This window comes from Heterodontus francisci, chromosome 7 (assembly GCF_036365525.1).
Source record: "Heterodontus francisci isolate sHetFra1 chromosome 7, sHetFra1.hap1, whole genome shotgun sequence".
NCBI lineage: Eukaryota > Metazoa > Chordata > Chondrichthyes > Heterodontiformes > Heterodontidae > Heterodontus > Heterodontus francisci.
In genome coordinates, this window is record NC_090377.1 from 57,024,436 (window position 1) to 57,043,979 (window position 19,544).

At 39.4% G+C, this 19,544-nt stretch overlaps 1 protein-coding gene across 1 annotated transcript in view; it reads right to left on the reverse strand.

Moving 5' to 3' along the window:
* Positions 1-5,316: 5,316 nt before the first annotated feature.
* The window catches only part of LOC137371999 (grancalcin-like), a 54,874-nt gene continuing 40,646 nt past the window's right edge, over positions 5,317-19,544 (reverse strand). The window contains exons 6-8 of the mRNA XM_068035235.1: positions 13,888-14,001; positions 6,990-7,048; positions 5,317-6,546 (exon numbers count right to left, since the gene is read on the reverse strand). Of these exons, the coding sequence (XP_067891336.1) occupies positions 6,520-6,546; positions 6,990-7,048; positions 13,888-14,001 (200 nt within the window). The 3' untranslated portion in view covers positions 5,317-6,519. The remainder of the gene's footprint in view (positions 6,547-6,989; positions 7,049-13,887; positions 14,002-19,544) is intronic.

Here is a 19,544-nt window from a genome sequence, read left to right on the forward strand (position 1 = left end):
TTTGACCTCCGACAATGGAACTTGTTTAGCCATGACTTGAGTCACTACACATGAAGGAAAAATTCCTGGAACCTTTTCCTCCAACTGCTCTGTCTCTTTGACTTCACTTGGTCTTTCTGTGAACTACTGGAGAAGCTACTACCTTCACTCCGGCCAAATCGTTCCCCAGGGGTAGGTCAACTCCATCTACAGGCAAACTATGGACAACTCGTACAGTTTCCATTCCAGACATTAGGTCACACTCCAGGTGCACCCGATACAAAGTTATGGGTATATATTCCCTGCCAATACCATTCACGAAAACCTTGGCATTCAGTGCGCTCTCTTGTCGAAAAGTTATGCCTTTCCCCAGCAAGAGTTTCGATAGCCCCTGTATCCCTAAGTATAACAAGAGGTTTACCTGCCTCACTTGAGCAATAAGGAGTTACTTTTGGTTTTGACAAGAATTCCCTATAACTCTCAAGTATCTTGTTCATGGCCCCCCACACTCACAACTGTTTTTGTACTTGGCCTTACAGCTGCAGTCAGAGCTGCAGCCTGTTCTGTCATACTCTCAGTCAGGGCCTCTTTCTCTGCATTGGCCTTGTGTACCCCAGTAATTCCCATGGACCCTGCAACTTCCAGCATTCTGCACAAAGGTGTGCCATCTTGTGGCAATGGGAACACTTAAGTTTTTGGACCTCACTTCTACCCTCGGCATCTTCCTTTCTGGCCTGCAGAGATCCTGGGGAATGCCCAGCTATCCCTTCTTGTTCCCAGCTACTTGCCTTCCTTTCACCCTCCCACCTTCTATCCTTCTCGGGTTTGTGGGAGTGATGGACAAATGGTTTGGGCTTGCAAACAAGCTCATAATCATCAGCAATCTCAGCTGCCTGTCTGGCTGTTGAAACCTTCTGGTCCTCTATGTAGGTCCTGACTAACGGAGGGACTGAATTTTTAAATTGTTCCAGAATTATTTGCTTAAGGCTCTCATACGTGCCCACATCCAACTCTCAATGTTGATTTGCTTTATTCTCTCAAATTCTATTTAAGTCTGCCCGGCTGTTTCCGGAGGTACCAAAATTTCTGCCTGTAAGCTTCAGGGACCAACTCATAAGCAGTGAGAATATCCTTTTTTGCCATTTCTTAATCTGCAGAAGCCACCTCAGAAAGCATAGCATAAACTTCATGAGCTCTGCCCATCAACTTGCTTTGCATCAGCAGTGTCCACTTTCCTTTGACCACTTCATCGGTCGATCTCTTTTCAAAAGAAATGAAAAATGCCTCTATGTCCCTTTTCTCAAATTTCAGGAGGGCTTGCACAAATTTAAACAGATCTCCACTGAGTCCTGCGCTGAGGTCAGCTCTTTCCTCACCAGAATTTTCATTGCAGTCAAGGCCACCTTTTTTTTTGTTCTAGCTTTTTAAAAAATTTGAATATCCTTTCTAGCTCCCTTTCTCTCTCGTCTTTCCTTTTGAAATTGTAGTTCAAGATTTTTAATTTCTTTTTCCTGTTCAAGCTCGAGTTTTTTTTTAGTTTCCAATTTTCTTTCCTTTTTCTATCTTTCTTCCTTCCTTTTCCCTTTCCAGTTCAAGCTGCTTCAGCTGCAACTGAATCCTAGCTAATTCAACCAAACTACCATCTGGATTGCCTTTTCTTTCTTCCAATTTCAAATGTTGTGCTATTACCTCAATTGTGTCTGCTTTCTTAACCCTGGTTTTAACTCTAACTCCAACTTTGCTGCCAATTCCTTTAGCCTAGCCTTGGTTAAGTTTTTCAAATCACTCGGGGATAAACCCTCCCTCCCCAGAAAGGTCGTAGTAACTGACAAAGGCGTACTGGTCGAGTAAACTTTACTCTAATGCACAAGAAACCTGCCGTTTTCCTTTTCCCCTTTTCAGTCATCATTACCCCACTTACAATTGCACGGCATCTGCTTTGGGTTAGCCCGTAGAGCCCTAATTATATGTTACAACCGAGGCAGGAAGAGTGCACTGTCTTTCTCTAGTTCTACTTCGCCACAGGGTCGCAGCATATATTTAAATGTGTACCCAGTTACTGAAACGGCCAATTACAGACTATTTTTATTTCAAAATAAAATCCACCAACCAGGTTTCTTTAATAAACAACAAAATTATCAATTTATTATCAAACAAGACAAATTCAGTAAAGATGCAAAGCTTTAACACACAAATTGAAATATGAAAGTTCCCTTCTACCTTAGCCCAACACCTACACACACACACCGGTTAAAGAAAAAAAATAAAGAAATTTACTCTGCAGAGATCTTTTACAAAAGAAGACAAGAATACTTTGGCCAAATACTTGTTAATTCTTAAAGGAAAAGATTTGGAATGATATCAGGTGTCCCTTTAATATAGTGTCCCAAATACGTGTGGATGGCTGTCACTGGGAACTTTCTGGAGCAGTTCTCTTCTGGCATCAAGGATAAGTCTGACAGGCTTTCCAGGAGAAATTCAGCATTAAGGGTTTCAGCTATGACACACTGGATTCTCAAGGTTTCTCAGAGGTGCAGAAAGGATGAACTGGTGTCTTCTCTCTTAGCAGGCTGACCCCCAAATGACTCAAAACAATATTCAAACCAAAACCAACTCTTGACCACAATAAATCTTGACATGTCACTTTTCTATAAACAACTCCCATAGTCAGAAGACACCCGTTTACTTTGTTTAAAAATACTACAAGTTGCGTCTTCAGCTAAGTCCTTCCAGTGGCCTTTTTTAAAAAGAACAAAATCCAGCATCAATAGAATCACTTCAGTCCTCCAATGAATCCATCTCCACATTTCCAAAACATAAAGTTCCTCAAAAAATATGTTAAAAATGGAAGCACTTTCATAACAATGTCAATTTGGATTTGGAACCAAGTTGGTTCACACTTGTGGAACACCAAAACATTTTACCATGTCTGTTTTATGACAGGACTTAAGTAATCTACACATATGTGGAGTAGACTTCTAGGTAGCTATGAAGTGAATATACATCAATACAGATGGAGAATCAAAAATATGGAACAGCAAGAATTGATAAAGTAGTGTTGTCCTCAGTTAATAGTCTAATACTGTTCCATTTTATATCACTACAAACCTGCATGTGCACCGAGATTCTCAGATATTGAACTATAAGTCTGGTTTCACATACATCTTGACTTTCCTATTGCAGCCTTAAGGCTGAGTCCTTAATATTTTGTCTTTTTTCCAGTGGTCTAGGTAGAAGGCTTCTAGTTGAACAGATTTCAGTTATTGTCTGCCTTAGATAGTCCCATTCTGTTATCTCTAGCTGGATAAAAGATGACGGCTGCTGAAGCCAGTTGAATTCCACTTTGATAAACAGAACAAATCACATACAAGTTGATGCCATAGCTGAGTGGGATTGTACCAAAGGCATCATTCATGCAAAGACTGAAACCAGCATAAAAAAATTATGAAGAAATTTCTTCCTCAGGTGAGGACAATAAAACCTATGCTTTCCAAACCTGCAAAAACTTACAGGACTTCATCACAAAACAATTCAACAGCTGACACTGTGCCATGCATCTGCTTTCCCAATATTATAAATAACTACCTCAGGTGTTGTCATTCTCTGATTTTTTTTTTTTAAAGATCTTTGTTTCCATAGAGGTGGTTAATGAACAGACCACATGGGGAGATTTCCCCACCCACATGATCCTGCTGGCACTGATTACATTTCCTATGAGGGACTTCATTGAGTATGCAGGATAAGATTTGAAAAAGAATCCAGTACAGACCAGTTCTTCACAAATGGGAGAAAGGGAAATCAGGGCAAGTTGCAGCTGTTAATAGGCTGTTGCAGCCAAATGGCCACAGGCAAGGTCATTCAGAAGTGAGAGAGAGAGCGAGAGAGAGAGAGAGAGAGCATGAGTGAGAGCGAGCTGACGCTGCACTTGAACATTGACTAGCCATGACAGAAGCAGCAGCACAAGCTTGGGAGGTGGTCTGCAGTGACTAAGGCCATACAATTCTCAGAAGCTGTGAAGATCTACTAGCAAATACAAGAGACAGAAAACAAAGATTTGTTAGCATCCAGTTGTGCCTCAGAAAAAGGATGAGCAAGCAGTCTGGAATGTGTGCAACTCTACCACCTCACAAACAACTACTCAGTGCTGAAAATGTTTTTGTTACTTTGCCAGGCTGATTAAAGAGCATGAAGGATTGAGTGCCTATGCAGATGTTGAAATGCAGCTGGAAACATGACAACTCCACACAAACCAAGAACACATAGCAAAAAAGAATAAATAAACGAGAAATAAAAAGAAATGTTGGAAATACTCAGCAGGTCTGGCAGCATCTGTGGAGAGAGAAGCAGAGTTAATGTTTCCGGTCAGTGATCCTTCATCAGAACTAAATAAATGAGACCTTTAGTGGGTTTAAGAGACCCAACTCTACTGCCCCATATCTCAATTCCTACAATGTTTGTTTGAGAAACTCCCAACATCTGGAAGTTCCTCTCAAACCGCACACTATCCTGACTGGGAATTGTATAGACGTTCCTTTGCTGTCGCTGAGTCAAAAGCCTGGAACTCTCTTCCTAAAAGCACTGTAGGTATACCATCAGCTCGAGGTCAATTAGGGATTGGCACTGGCAGTGCTATGTCTTCCTTGTAGGTTTTCCTGTAGTAAGGCAAAGAAAATGGCCTGCCTGGTAAAGTTGAGTCAGAAAAGGCATTGACCTTTTGGAAGATCCAAATACTGCTGTCAGGGGCAACGGTTCTCAGTTTCAACGGGATCTCTCCCACCTGGTTCAAAAAAACTTTTGTTTGGAAAAGATGAGAAAATCCTGAAAAAGAAAAGCATTGTAATCTTTGATGCCATTTTTCCAGACTTTGTGTGGCTCTTCAGTTGAAGTTATGGTGGTCAAATGGGATATTTTCCTATACATTTTGTTGGCTGTGTAACTGTAGCTAGGAGTCCTCCTCCAATGTTAACTCATTTCCCTGACATCTAAGAGTTCCTTTGCATCCTCTCCCTCCAAATAGCTCAATAGAATTCTGAAGGCAACAACCATTGCGTGAGGGAATGGTGCCAGGTAAGAAGGAGAAGCACTGCTTCCACACACCAAAGGCAAAGACTGATTGCAAAACTGTTTCAAGTTTTTTGCCACTTTAAAAACACTTCGAACAAATGCTGGCCTTTCCAGCAGTGTTCACATCTTATGAACGAATATGAAAAAAAAAACCTGCTGCACGGTCTGCAGCTGATAGCATGCTCATAAAGGAATGTTTGTAGACACCTGGATGAACATGATGTGAAGTAGAAGCAGCCAGATTTCAGAAATGAAGATTGTTTGACAAGCCTATAGAAAGAAAGACTTGCATTTATTTAGTGAATTTCACAATTAACAGATACCTCAAATGCTTTACAGACAATGAAGTACCTTTGAAGTGTAGTCACTGATGTAATGTAGGAAACATGGCAGCCAACTTCTGGTACAATGAAGGAATACTATTAAGAATGAGAGGGGATTAAAAAAAAAAACTTAAGTGAGGTTTAGAATGTGGCCCTACATGCATACAATAATGTTGAGGAAGAACATTTAACCAAAATGATTCTAACATGGAACAATTCCAAAACACAAGATATCCTGGATGCACAGACCTTATTTATCAATTGGATAACTATTCATTTGGATAGAGATGGCGAGCATACAATGAAGACAAGATTCTGTATATGAAGTGCAATATTATTTGGATGAAGTCATAAACACCCACCAGTCTGAAACAGGAGCATTCTTGTATGAAAAATGCATCCCATGAACAAGACTGCAGAGGATGCCAAGACGGTTTGGCCACACAACTTAAAAGACATGTACAAGAGGGGCTCAGTTTTTTAAAATATTAAAATGGAGGGGAAAAAGGTGGGGAGTATTTTCTTGCAATGTCTTTGGGCACAAAATTTGTTTAGTACAAATAGTGAGGCATTAATTTCTCTTTTCACACACAGACGCCTTATCTAAAAACATTTGTCACTAGTTTTTATTTCATTCCATTGACAATTGTATATCCAGCATTAACCAGAAAGTAAAAGATTTTTATTACATGGTGAAAAAGCAGTATGAAAATGTGAAAAAAATATAATCTTTTAAAAAAATTGCAAATGGAAATGCTAGTCAAATGCAAAGTGATGTTTGGTTCACGAAAATGTGATTATTCATATTAACCTGGTTACATCATACATTACAATAGGCTAAAAACCTAAACATTTGTATTAAACTACACAAAATTCCAAGGGGCACAATTGCAGCAAAGCCATTTACCTGTAAACTAATTTTTTGCAAGCTAAAGAAAAATGCAATTTGGCAAGTGACAGCATAACAAATTGTGTACACATCATAAAATCCAATTTCCTTTTTTATTTTACACAATAAAAAAAGAAACATGTACAAAACCACTAGACATGTATGCAGTTTGAGCAGGTTCGATTTATCCTCAAAGCAATATAAATCACTGGTTTCACTCCGTCATCAGCGACCAGTCTTTGCATAATGGATGCAATTTTGTGCTCAAATGGACATGGTGCATTGGATAAACTATAAAAAATAGTGAAGCAGAATGAAAAGGTTAATATTTATTGAAATTGTTGAACTAGCAGTAAATAGCAACAAAGCAAGTCGGCTACATTCATCTAAAATATTTCAAGACTGCAATTCAAACAAACCTAAACCACCCCTTTGAAGTTGAGTGTCATATTTCATGTTCACCATGGTTTCATTGAATACATAATCAAAATGCCAGGTAGCTGCTCATCGCTTCATATTTAGTAAAACTGCAATATTTAACTAGAGAATACATTACCTAAAAATCCTTATCCTAATATCAGGATTCTGACATCTGAAAACACTTTCACTAACCATCTCAAAATTAAAAACAAATTCTACCATTCGGTCCACTATCAACATTTGTGAGCTGATGTCACCGCAGAAGTTAGAAATCAAAAAATTTCAAAGCTACAGCATGCATTTTAGACACTTACATCATCATAACCAAAGTTCACGTATCCTTGCTGCAGACTGTCTCTTCGTCTGAAGGCATCTGTAACAAAAATGTAAGTTGAGAGCAAGAGTTTCAAATCACTATTCCAAATGTAATAAAAATTTATATTAAGATCTGCATGACCCAGTCTTCCTGATGATTCAGTGAAGGAATGGAATGTGTAGTGCAGTAGTGAACTATACAGGCCAGAAAGATGATTTCTAGCATGTTCTGGAGGAACAATAATTAGGCTTAGGGTCACCAGGCTTAGTCTATGGAGGGAAGGCAAACAGTAAATGAATCAAGGTCCCCATTCCTGCAGACAATATCGTGACACAGGTGGAGTTACATCAAAGGAGTCAGATGTCTGGATAACGGTGTATTCTTAATCCCTAGAACTGTACTGAAATATACTTTGCAAAAACTATTAGAGAAGCACAATGTCATAAAGCAGTTGTGATCACTGATAACATTGGCCAACCAAAAAAAAACTGAAAAGACTTTCTATGCATTATCAGCAGGCCACAAAGCAAACATCCTGAAGGTAACTGTTACGACTGAGGTGGGAAGAGTGCACTCTCTTTTCTAATTCCACTTCTACACAGGTCACAACATGTTTACTCAGTTACCGATACGGTTAATCATAGACTACTCTTTATCCCAGAATAACACACACACACACACACATACGTTAACCGAAAAACAGAGATTTCCTTTTTAGAGCTCTGTTACAAAAAAGGACAAAATAAAAACTTTGCCCAAATATTTGCTAATTTTTGAGGAAGGATGAAGATATGGAAAGATGTCAGTTGTCCCTTTTTGGTTTGGCGCCCCAAATACGTATAGATGGCTGTCACTGGGATCTTTCTAGAACAGTTCTTTTCAGGCGATGTTGAAGATCAGTTTGGCAGGCTTTCTGGGCAAAATGCAGCAACAGGGGTTTCTGGCAGGCCAGTCAGGAGGAATGCAGCATTAATTTCTCTAGTTCTTACACTCGCTCCTAAGAGCTTCTCAAAGAGATGAAAAAAGGCTGAGCTAGGGTTTTGTTCTTGGCAGGCTGATTCTTAAACTCCTTTCAGAAGACTGTCCAAAGTGAAACCAAAAATAATCTCAAGAGTCAAGCCTCCTGATCCCTATAAATCTTGACTTGTCACTTCTCTAAACATCTCCCAAGTTAAAAAACCCCTGCTGGGTATTTATCTGATCACAGGTGACTTCCAGCAAGACTGTTTACAAACCAAGTCCGAAAGACCTTCCGATGACCTCTTTTCAATGACCCCAGTGAAAACAAAACATGGAATTCTGTTCAGTTTTCCCAAAGAAAACAATGTCCATAATTCTAAAATACATGAGTCCTCAAAAGAAAACATAAAAATATAGAAGCACCATCATAACACCTCCATCCTTGGAGGAATAAAACACCATTTTCAAATGCGTTTCATTACAAAGAGTGGGAAAAAACAAAAGATGAAAAATATTTTAACACTTTTTCACACTCGTACTCAATCAGTCTTTACCTGTACCTAAACAAGTTCTGCTTTGTACCATCTTTGCACTCAAAAAGCTCAAAGCAAAGTTAAATCCCAGACAAAGCATCTGCAATTACATTATTTTTTCCCGTAATGTGAATAATCTTTAAGTGATAAGGTTGCAATAGTAACTCCATCGGAATAGTCTGGCATTTGGGTTTTCAATATAGTCTTCCAAGCGAAGTATTGGGTAAGAGTCTGCCTTTGTTACTGCATTAGTCTTTCTGTAGTTTATGCAGAATCTAGTTGAACAGTCAGGTTTAGGCTCCTATATCACGGGAGAACTCCAACTGCTTTGACTGCGTTCAATTAAGTGCTTTTCCAGCATGTATTGGATTTCTGCTTTTAGCTGGGCCTATTTCTGTGAACTTAAGCGATATGGATGTTGTTTTATAGGAGTCTCCTACATCCACATCATGCGAGGCTAAGGTTGTACATCCTGGCTTGCCCCTACAGACTCTTTTAAATGCTGGGAGTAACCTTGTTCGGTCTTCCCATTGTTCTGCATCTAAATAGTGTAGCATTGTGTCCAATCTCCCCAACAATTACGTATTGGCTAACCGGATAGTTGGAGGTTCAACTTGAGAATTGTCTAGGCCTCCTTCTGCCTCATCCTCACTGTCCCTTTCATCCTTCACTGTCCTTACCACCTGACATAGCTGTGCTTGCTTATCCTGCTCCCAGCAATGATATTGTTTCAACATATTGATATGACACAGCCGATTCTTTTTCCGGCGATCTGGGGTGTCAATTAAATAATTTACCTTACCAATTCTTTTGACCACTTTATATGGACCACTGAACCATGATTTCAGCGATTCACCCTGTAGAGGCAGTAGTACCAACACCTCATCCCCTGGTTGAAATGTTCGGATCTTGGCATGCTTGTCTGCCCATTTCTTCATGGTTGTTTGGGAAGTTTTAATTGTTCCTCAGCCACTTTGCAGGCTCTCGTGAGCCATTCCTGGAATACGGATACATAATCCAACACAGAAGATTCATCCCTCTGTTCTAAAAACCTTTCTTTAATTAGTTTCAGAGGACCTCTTATCTCATGTCCATAAACTAATTAAAAAGGACTAAAACTGGTAGATTCATTAGGTGAATCCCTAGTGGCAAACAAAAGAAATTTTCACCCTTTATCCCAATCATGGGGATATTCATAACAGGAGGCCCTGATCAATGTTTTGAGGGTCTTTTGCTACCTTTCCAAAGCTCCTTATGTCTGTGGGTGGTATGCTGAAGACTTTAACTGTGCTATACCCAAATTGCCTGGAAAACTTTAGACATAAAATTGGAACCTTCATCCGACTGAATCTCAATCAGCAATCCATAGAGTGAAGAACTGGGTTAAATTCTCTACCACCATCTTAGCAGAAATTGTTCTCAAGCGAACAGCCTCTGGGAACCAAGTAGCCATATCCATGATAGCGAGTATATACTGGTATCACGCTTTTGTTTTTGGTAAAGGTCCTGCACAGCCTACCAACACCCTATTAAATGGTTCCCCAAAAACTGGTATGGGAAATAGAGGTGCCGATTTTATGGCAGGTTGCAGTTTTCCCATAATCTGGCATGTTTTACATAACTGCACCACGTCCTTGGATAGATCTGGCCAGTAAAAATGTCGACTTATACGTGATTGGGTCTTCTAGATCCCCACATGTCCCGCTATAGGAATTTCATGTGCTATTCTTAATATTTCCCAGCGATACTTTGGCACCACTATCTGATGAACTACCGTCCATTCCTCATCCACAGGTCTGTCAGCAGGTCTCCATTTCCTCATCAGAACCCCATTTTTAATATAGTAGCCTTCTGTAACTCCCTTTGTCTCAGCTTCCGTTAGAGCTGATTCTGCCACTTTATTTAACTCTGCATCGGCTTGCTGAGCCTTGATCAGAGAAGATTTATTGAGCATTTCCTTTAGATTATCAAAATCCCCAAAAGAAAGTTTCAGATATTTGGCTGTCTGTGGTGCCAATTTGACCTCCGACAATGGAACTTGTTCAGCCATTGCTCGGGTCACCACACAAGAAAAATTCCTGGAACATTTTCCTGCAACTGTTGCGTCTCTAACTACACTAGGCTTTTCCGTGATTACTGGAGAAGCTACTACCTGCGCTCCGGCCAAATTATTCTCCAGGGGTAGGTCAACTCTATCTACAGGCAAATGATGGACAACTCCTAAAGTTACCGTTCCAGACATTAGGTCACACCCTAGGTGTACCCGATACAAAGGTACGGGTATTTACACCCCACCAATACCATTCAGGAAAACCTTGGCATTCAGTGTGCTCTCTGGTGGAAAAGTAATGCCTTTCCCCAGAAAGAGTGTTTGGATGGCTCCTGTACCCCTAAGTATAACTATAGGTTTACCTGCCTCACTTGAGGGATAAGGAGTTACTTTTCCTTTTGACAAGAATTCCCTATAACTCATGTATCTTGTTCACATCCCCCACACTCTCAGCAGTTTTTGTACTTAGCCTTACAGATGCAGTCAGAGCTACAGCCTGATCTGTTGTATTCTCAGTCAGGGCCCCTTTTCTCTACATTGGCCTTGTGTACCCCAATAAGTCCCATGGGTTTACTTCACAACTTGCAGCATCCTGCACGAAGGTGTCCCAACCTTGTCCCAATGAAAACACTTCGGCTTTTGGACCTCACTTCCACCCTCAGCATCTTCCTTTCTGGCCTGAGATGATGATCCTGGGGCGTTCCCAGCTATCCCTTCTTGTCCCCAGCTACTTGCCTTCTTTTCACCCTCCCATCTTCTATCCTTCTCAGGTTTGTGAGCACGACGGACAAAGGGTTTGGGCTTGTAAACAAACTCGTAAGCACCAGCGATTTCTGCTGGTTGTTAAAACCTTCTGGTTCTTTACATGGGTTCTTATTAACAGAGGGAGTGAATTCTTAAATTCTTCCAGGTGAATTAGTTCCCCAAGGTTCTCATACATAGCCTCTAGATTTAGTGTCCGATCAAAATTAATTTGCTTTACCCTCTCAAATGCTATGCAAGGCTGCCCAGGCTGTCTCTGAACATTCCGAAATTTCTGCCTGTACACTTCAGGGACCAACTCATAAGCAACGAGTGTAGCCTTTTTTGACATCTCAATCTTTGGAAGCCTCCTCAGAAAGCATGGCATAAACTTAATGAGCCCTGCCCATCAACCTTCTTTGCATAAGCAATATCCAGCTTTATTCGGCCACTTCATCTGTCTGACTATCTTTTCAAAAGAAATGAAAAATGCCTCTATGTCCCTTTCCTCAAACTTTGGGAGGGCTTGTACAAATTTAAGCAGCTCTCCTGTGTCCTGGGTTGGAGACATGTCGTTTCCCCATCTGAATTTTCATCGGGGTCAAGGGCATCTTTTTCTTACCTCTAGTTCCAGCCTTCTAATATAGTATTCCTTTCTCGTTTTCCTCTCTTTCTCTTGCCTTTTCTCTCTCCTGCCACTCTTCTTGCTCCCTGTGAAATTCTCTCTCTTTTGCCCTTATCTCAAGTTCAAACTGCTTCATCTGCAACTGAAATTTAGCTAATTCAACTGCACTACCATCTGGTTTGCTGCCTCCTTCTTCCAATTGCAAATGCTGTGCTATTACTTCAATTATGTCAGCATTTGTAGCTCCTGGTTTTAACAGATCGGTCAAATCCTTTAGCCCAACCTTGGTTAAGTTTCTCAAATTACTCAAGGATACATCCTCCTTCCCCAGAAAGGTCATAGCAACTGGCAAAGACAGTCCCCATGGGCTGACTTTACAAGAAAACTTTTTTTTTTACTTTACCTCTTTTCAATTATTGTTACCTCACTTACGATTGTATGTTGTCTGCATTAGGATATCGCGGATGAGCCCCCAATTATATGTTACGAGCGAAATGGAAGGAGAGCACTGTGTTTTGTAGTTCCACTTGTCCAAAGTTCACAACATATATTTAAATGTTTACCCAGTTACCAATACTGTCAATCAGACAAATCTTTCGCCCCGGAACAACATACAGCAAGGTTACATTAATAAACCAAATGATCGGACTATAACACAAGACTTATTTAGTAACAAAGCAAAGCATTAAGACGGATTGAATTGCACAGACACACACACACACACAGACACTTTAGAGCTCAGTTACAAAAACAAGACAAAAAATGCTTTGGCCAAAGATTTGCTAATTCTTGAGGAAAAAAAAGAGAAGATATGGAAAGATGTCAATTGTCCCTTTCTGATTTGGCGTCCCAAATACGCGAAGACGGCTGTCACTGGGATCTTTCTAGAATAGTTCTTTTCAGGCGATGTTGAAGATCAGTTTGGCAGGCTTTCTGGGCAAAATGCAGCAATAGGGGTTTCTGGCAGGCCTTTCAGAAGGAATGCAGCATCAATTTCTCTAGTTCTTACACTCGCTTCTAAGAGCTTCTCAAAGAGATGGAAAAAGACTGAGCTGGGGCTTTGTCCTTGGCAGGTTGATTCTTAAACTCCTTTCAGAACACTATCCAAACCCCAACCAAAAACAATCTCAAGAGTCAAGCCTCCTGACCCCTATAAATCTTGACCTGTCACTTCTTCGTAAACATGTCCCCAAGTCAAAAAAACCCTGTTGGGTATTTATCTGAAGACAGGTGAATTCCAATAAGGACTGTTTACAAACCAAGTCCAAAAGACCTTCCGATGAAATCTTTTCAATGACCCCAGTGGGGAAAAAAAATCCACTGATTCCTTTTCAGTTTTCCCAAATAAAACAACGTCCATATTTCTAAAATACATGAGTCCTCAAAAAAAAACTTTAAAACATAGAAGCATTGTCATAACATAAGACATACATGGGTCAGGCCCAGGACTCATGTTATCATAATGGGCAAGATGGCAATTTTATGCTTTCTTGAGGAACTTGATTACATTAAAGAACAAGTTTGAACAAAATTATCAGCTGGAAAATAGTAAAGGAAAGATCTATGCAAACCACAGACCCTTAAAAGAATGGAATGTAAATATAGTTACCGTTTAAATATTACTCTACTTATGGATAATCAAGGGCACATTGCAATTAAGTGTGGAATATTACCTTATAAAATGAAAGGTGTAGGCCCTGGTCATAGCCAGTTACAAGATTTTGGTTAAAATCTCTATCCACAAAAGGTCAAATTCAACCCCACACTAATCGCATGATATGTAGACTATCCTGATATTTAAGGGGAAGAACAGCTAGAGGTAAGAAGTTCATTAGTTTGTTCTCTTACATCCCAAACAAATTTAAGTGGTGTTGATGTTACTTAAAAGGTATCAAATAATTCTGACCTATATTCTTCAGCATTTATTTACAAATCTGTCCTTCAAGACAATTGTAAAATGAGTATATTTAACAAAGATAAAGCATACCTGTAACTGCCCTTAATTTTACACAGCAGGCAACATAGTCATCAAAGTAAGTCTTGCCATCCTTGCAGTAACGCTTTATAATACCAGTTATAGCTTGAGCACTCAATCGGTATCCTAGAAACACCAAAAATAACATTTTCGAAACAAATGAGGGCAAAATCATGTTCTTAGCTGATAGATCGTTCAGAATATTTTATAAAACTTAAAATAAGCAAGATAGAAACAAAAAAATTGTACTGATCCCACAAAGTTAAATCGTTAAACTAGTAACAATTCAAGGCTCCGTGGACCAGATAGGATTGTTTTTGATATTTCAGTTTATGCACCATGATGCTAAAAACCATAATATTAAAACAATCCCACTCAATGGCAGATAACTTTATTACTGTAGAAACAACTTTACACTACTCAAGCTAATTTAAACTAAATTAGCACTCTCTACTGCTCTTCTATACAAATTTGTAGCACAGACAAAACATTCTCATTGATATGTGCTCATAATCCTCTGGCTACTGGCAAGATAACTCAGAAGCGGTAGTTCAATAATTAATGATCTAACTACAATGGACCATGTCCACCATTCTACTTCTAAGCACTGATTGAATGAAAAGTTGGCCCTCAGAATCAGTTTTCAAAAATCAGAAACTAATTTTTTTTTTTTTACAATCAGTATCCTACTACCAAATGGTTTGTGGAAACCCAGAGGCTAGTGAAAAATGTTTGGATAGGCTACAGTAGATAGAAATGAAATTGCAGTAATAGGGGAGAGGGACTAAATGTTGGAGAGAGGAGAATAAATGAGCAGGAGAAGGGAGAAAGCAGAAGTGGTTTAATAATTCCAAATAGAATTTTAAATTATTTCAGTTGTAAAGGATTCACAACAGTTTAAAATACTCCCATTAGTTTTATTACAGCAGCAGTAACTGAAAAGTAAAAGAAGAAATGCAGTCAGTATAGGAACTGGAAATTCCTGGAAATATTGGTCAGGATCCAACAGTTAATTCTTCTGCAATTATTTAAGTTTACATGGTAGAACCAACTTTAATAATTGTCTGATTGACAGTCTAAATTCCAAGAGAGAGGGACTTTTTGGCCAAATTTCAGGTTTAGTTTTGAAAACTAACCTGGTCATATTGAGACAATATTTTGGTTTCCTTATTGAAGGAGGGATATACTTGCATTGGAGGCAGTTCGGAGAAGGTTCGCTTGATTGATACCTGGGATGAAGGGGTTGGCTGTTAAGGAAAGGTTGAGCCTATACTCACTAGAGTTTAGATGAATAAGAGGTGATCTTATTTAAACATGCACGATTCTGAGGGGGCTTGACAGAGTAGATGCTGAGAGGATGTTCCCCTCGTTGAGGAACCGAGAACTAGGGGGCACAGTTTCAGAGTAAGGGGTCTCCCATTTAAGACAGAGATGAAGCGGAATTTCTTCTCTGAGGGTTGTTAATCTTTGGAATTCTCTACCCCAGGGAGCAGTGGAGGCTGAGTCATTGCATATATTCAAGGCTGAGATCGACAGATTTTTGATCTACAAGGGAATCAAGGGTTATGAGGCGGCAGGCAGGAAGGTGGAGTTGAGACGACGATCAGATCAGCCATGATCTTACTAAATCCAAGAGCAGGCTCGAAGGGCCAACGCCTGCTCCTGTTTCTAATGTTCTGAAATTGGGTACTCCTGAGTGACTCAGCAGAGCAGACACTGCCATAATACCAAAGCAAAGGATGATTAAGTGTTTGACGTACAAATTATATGAGTATTCATAAAATCAACAATTTTCATTTCCTCAGCAAACACACTTCCTAACAGAAAGATGAGCCACGAGACTGAGTTTATAAACATATTTAAATATCAAAAGTTAGGAATAATCTGAACATGGCCCATTTTGTGAAGGATCTCAGCTTAAGTTATGTCTAATAAACTAGGACTATTTCTCTAATAACTCAGAATATGTTGCTCAAGTGTAATGATGTGTAAAACCTTAGAGAAATTAAGTTACTTTAGTTTAAACTTCTACAACTGATATTTTCCAACACTCCAAATTTACACCATTAGCCAGCGTAGAAAAAATTTTGTTGAGTTAAGACAAACAAAAATGTGATATCGCTCAAGGTAAGTGTAACTAACTCAATTACCTTTATGCTCAACTATGCACTCTCCTTTTATGAAGTGTGACTTCAGACTCATTCTCTTGGTTATTCTACTCAGCCAGTAATATTCTTGACCACCAATGCAGGTTTTGGTGAAATTCTGCCAGAAGTCAGAGTTTTAATATTACTAGTTGATCTCCCATGGTGTTACGTCTGTTGCGTCTGAGAATATGGTCTCTCTCTTACCAGTCTCTGTTGTCTTTATGTTGGAATCATAGAAAGTTTACGGCACAGAAAGAGGCCACTTGGCTCATCGTGTCTGCACTGGCCAAAAAATCCCACTTTCTAGCATTTGGTCCATAGCCCTACAAATTACAGCACTTCAGGTGCACATCCAAGCACCTTTTAAATAAGATGAGGTTTTCTGCCTCTACCACCCTTTCAGGCAGTGAATTCCAGATCCCCACTATCCTCTGGGTGAAATAATTTTTCCTCATCTCCCTTCTAAATCCTTCCACCAATCACATTAAATCTATGCCCCCAAGTCACTGACCTCTCTGCTAAGGTAAATAGGCTCTTCCCATCCACTCTACCCAGGCCCCTCAATTTTGAACATCTCAATCATATCTCCCTTGAGCCTCCTCTGTTCCAAGGAGAACAACCCCGCCTATCCAATCTTTCCTCATAACTGTAATTTTCCAGTCTAGGTAACATCCTTGCAAATTTCCTCTGTACCCTCTCTATTGCAATTACATCCTTTCTGTAATGAGGTGACCAGAACTGCACACAGTACTCAAGTTGTGGCCTAACTAATGTTTTACATAGTTCCAGCTTAAGCTCCCTGCTCTTATATTCTATACCACGGCTGCTAAAGGAAAGGTTTCCCTATGCCTTCTTAAACCACCTTATCAACCTGCCCTGCTACCTTCAGGAATCTGTGGGCATACAGTTCCTCTACACCTCTCAGCATCCTCCCATTTATTGTGTATTCCTTTGCCTTGTCCGACGTCGCCAAATGCATCACCTCACACTTCTCCGGGCTGAAATCTATGTGATACTTTTCTGCCCACCTAACCAGTCTACTGATATTTTCCTGCAGCCTACAGCTATCCGCTTCGCTATCAGCCACGTGGCCAATTTTTGTGTCATCTGCAAACTTCTTGATCGTTCCTCCTACATCTACGTCCAAATTGTTAATATACAGTAGAAAAAGCAGGGGACTTAGTACTGAGCCCTGCAGAACCCCACTGGAAACAGCCTTCCAGTCGCAAAAACACCCTTTGTTTCCTGTCACTCAGCCAATTTTGTATCCAGCTTGCTACATTTCCTTGGATCCCATGAGTTTTTTTTTATAAACCAGTCGGCTATGTGGGACCTTGTCAAAAGCCTTGCTAAACATCAACTGCACTACCCTCATCAATCCTCCTTGTTACTTTCCCAAAAAATTCAATCAAGTTAGTCAGACACGACCTTCCCTTAACAAATCTATGCTGAATATCCTTGATTAATCCTTGCCTAAGTGACAGTTTATCCTGTCTCATAATTGATTGCAATAATTTTCCCACTACTGAGTTTGTTTTGTTTATATATATATATATATATATTTGTTTTTCTGTCTCTTCTTCTGTCTCTAATCCTCTTCTAACTCAACATTTTGGCTTTTTCACTCTCCATCCACTTCTGCTTCTCTTTTTCTTCATTCCTTTCATACAAGATATAGTGGGTGGTATGGAATGACGTGGTGGGAAAAGGAGCACCTGAGGGCTGCAAGCTACATTTTCTGGTGGGGACTGTGGGGAAAATGTGACCTGAAGCCCTCAGCAGCTCCCTTCTCCTAACTTTCCCCATCACTGACGCTTCCCGCTAACCACTGGCTCCCATGTTGTCCTCTACCCATTTACTTTCTCACTACAACCTTCTCTTTAAACTACCTGCTAAAAACTTGCATTTCTTCCCCACCCTTTCTCTGCTGTCATGTTATATTTAACCCCCCATCCTGGATACCCATTTACTCTTTCCAAAAAGTTGGGTGGCAAGAGGTTCCTTCACCTTTTTTACCCATTTCCTTCAAAGACTTTGTTTCAATATTTAAAAAAAAATTGAATTAAGAACTCAAATTCGGAGGAAAGTCTCTGCATCAGCTTAGGTATTACAGAATATGAAACAAAAGCTGTAACTGGATAATCAGTCGAGTCAGTCTTTTTCCTTTTGCATACAGTTCCAAAAAACTCAAAATAAAAACATTACCTGGATAAAGCCTTTGAAAATTTTCCCCTCAGCTTTTCTTCAAATAATTTTGTAAAGTAACTGAACAGAAACTACTAGTAGCTAAAGAAAAATAATCAGCATTTTCATGTCTAAATAGTATTGATGCATCTTGGGAAAGTGGACACATCACTTAAGCTTAAACAGCACAATACATATTTAGCTAAGAGTCAGATGTGGACAAAAATATTAAGCAAAGCCCAGGCTTTTGGGAAACACAAGAGGCCTTCAATTTTAAAAAAACTTAAAAGATATTAAAAAGCCCAAAGAGATACTTATATGCATATATTTAATGTTATGAAATTTGCATTTATTTTTTGCTGCTTAAACCTTACTTTTGATATAGAAATTGTCACTGAAAAATTGGCAGTGAAATTCTTTTCAGAAAGCAAATTTCAGCAATTTGTGGGCAGAAATAATAATGATACATAGCAATGTTACAGGGAGCTGTGACAGAATTTTCTATAGCAAACTTATTACCTATTAGATTACCACCTACACGACTCCAGGGAACTTCAAGTGAAAACCAACAATGTGTGTGGACATTTTTACATTACAAATTTTTGTAGAACATTTCAATGGAGGGCGTGACCAACATAGGAATTAATCCGTGGGAAGAAATGTAATTGAAAATGCTGATCTATCATTGGTCTTTGTAATCACTTCTGATTGGTCCCTTGGGTAATGCATTCCTTCTAACTCAGATTGTTGATATCTAGGGAATATGAATGGCATTCTAAAGCACCTTCAAAAATACACTTTTCCAGTATATACTTAGCAGCTTTCCCAACTTAAGAGACTTGAGCAATGACCTGTGAGAGGCTAGTTTCCAAAAAGATTTCACTCTTGCTCAACATAAACAGCAGAAAAGTTATACTGCACAGTCTTCTTAAAGACTTCAACCTGTATTTATATTTTTAATACAAATGGCTCTCATTGAACTAATCTTTTTACCACCGTTGAGAGTTTGAGGTGTCCAGGATAAGGATTTCAATAAAGAATTATTTCATATTTTTAAACATTTAATTCCTGTCTACCAAAACTGAAGGACAAAGTACTCCAGACCTAATACTTTCTTTTCCATGAGCAGAACCATGGGAGATCACCTAGCAAAAATCGATAATTGCTACAGGGCCTTAAAACTTGAACAAAGTCATTTGGTTATAATGAGTCATGTTTACCATCCCACTGCTTTAGCAAGGTTGCTCCCAGATTACAGCTTTTATTCTTGGTACATTCTGTCTAATTGTTTCCACCACTTTAAAAAAATCCTTCAACTTCTTTTCCAATCCCATTGCT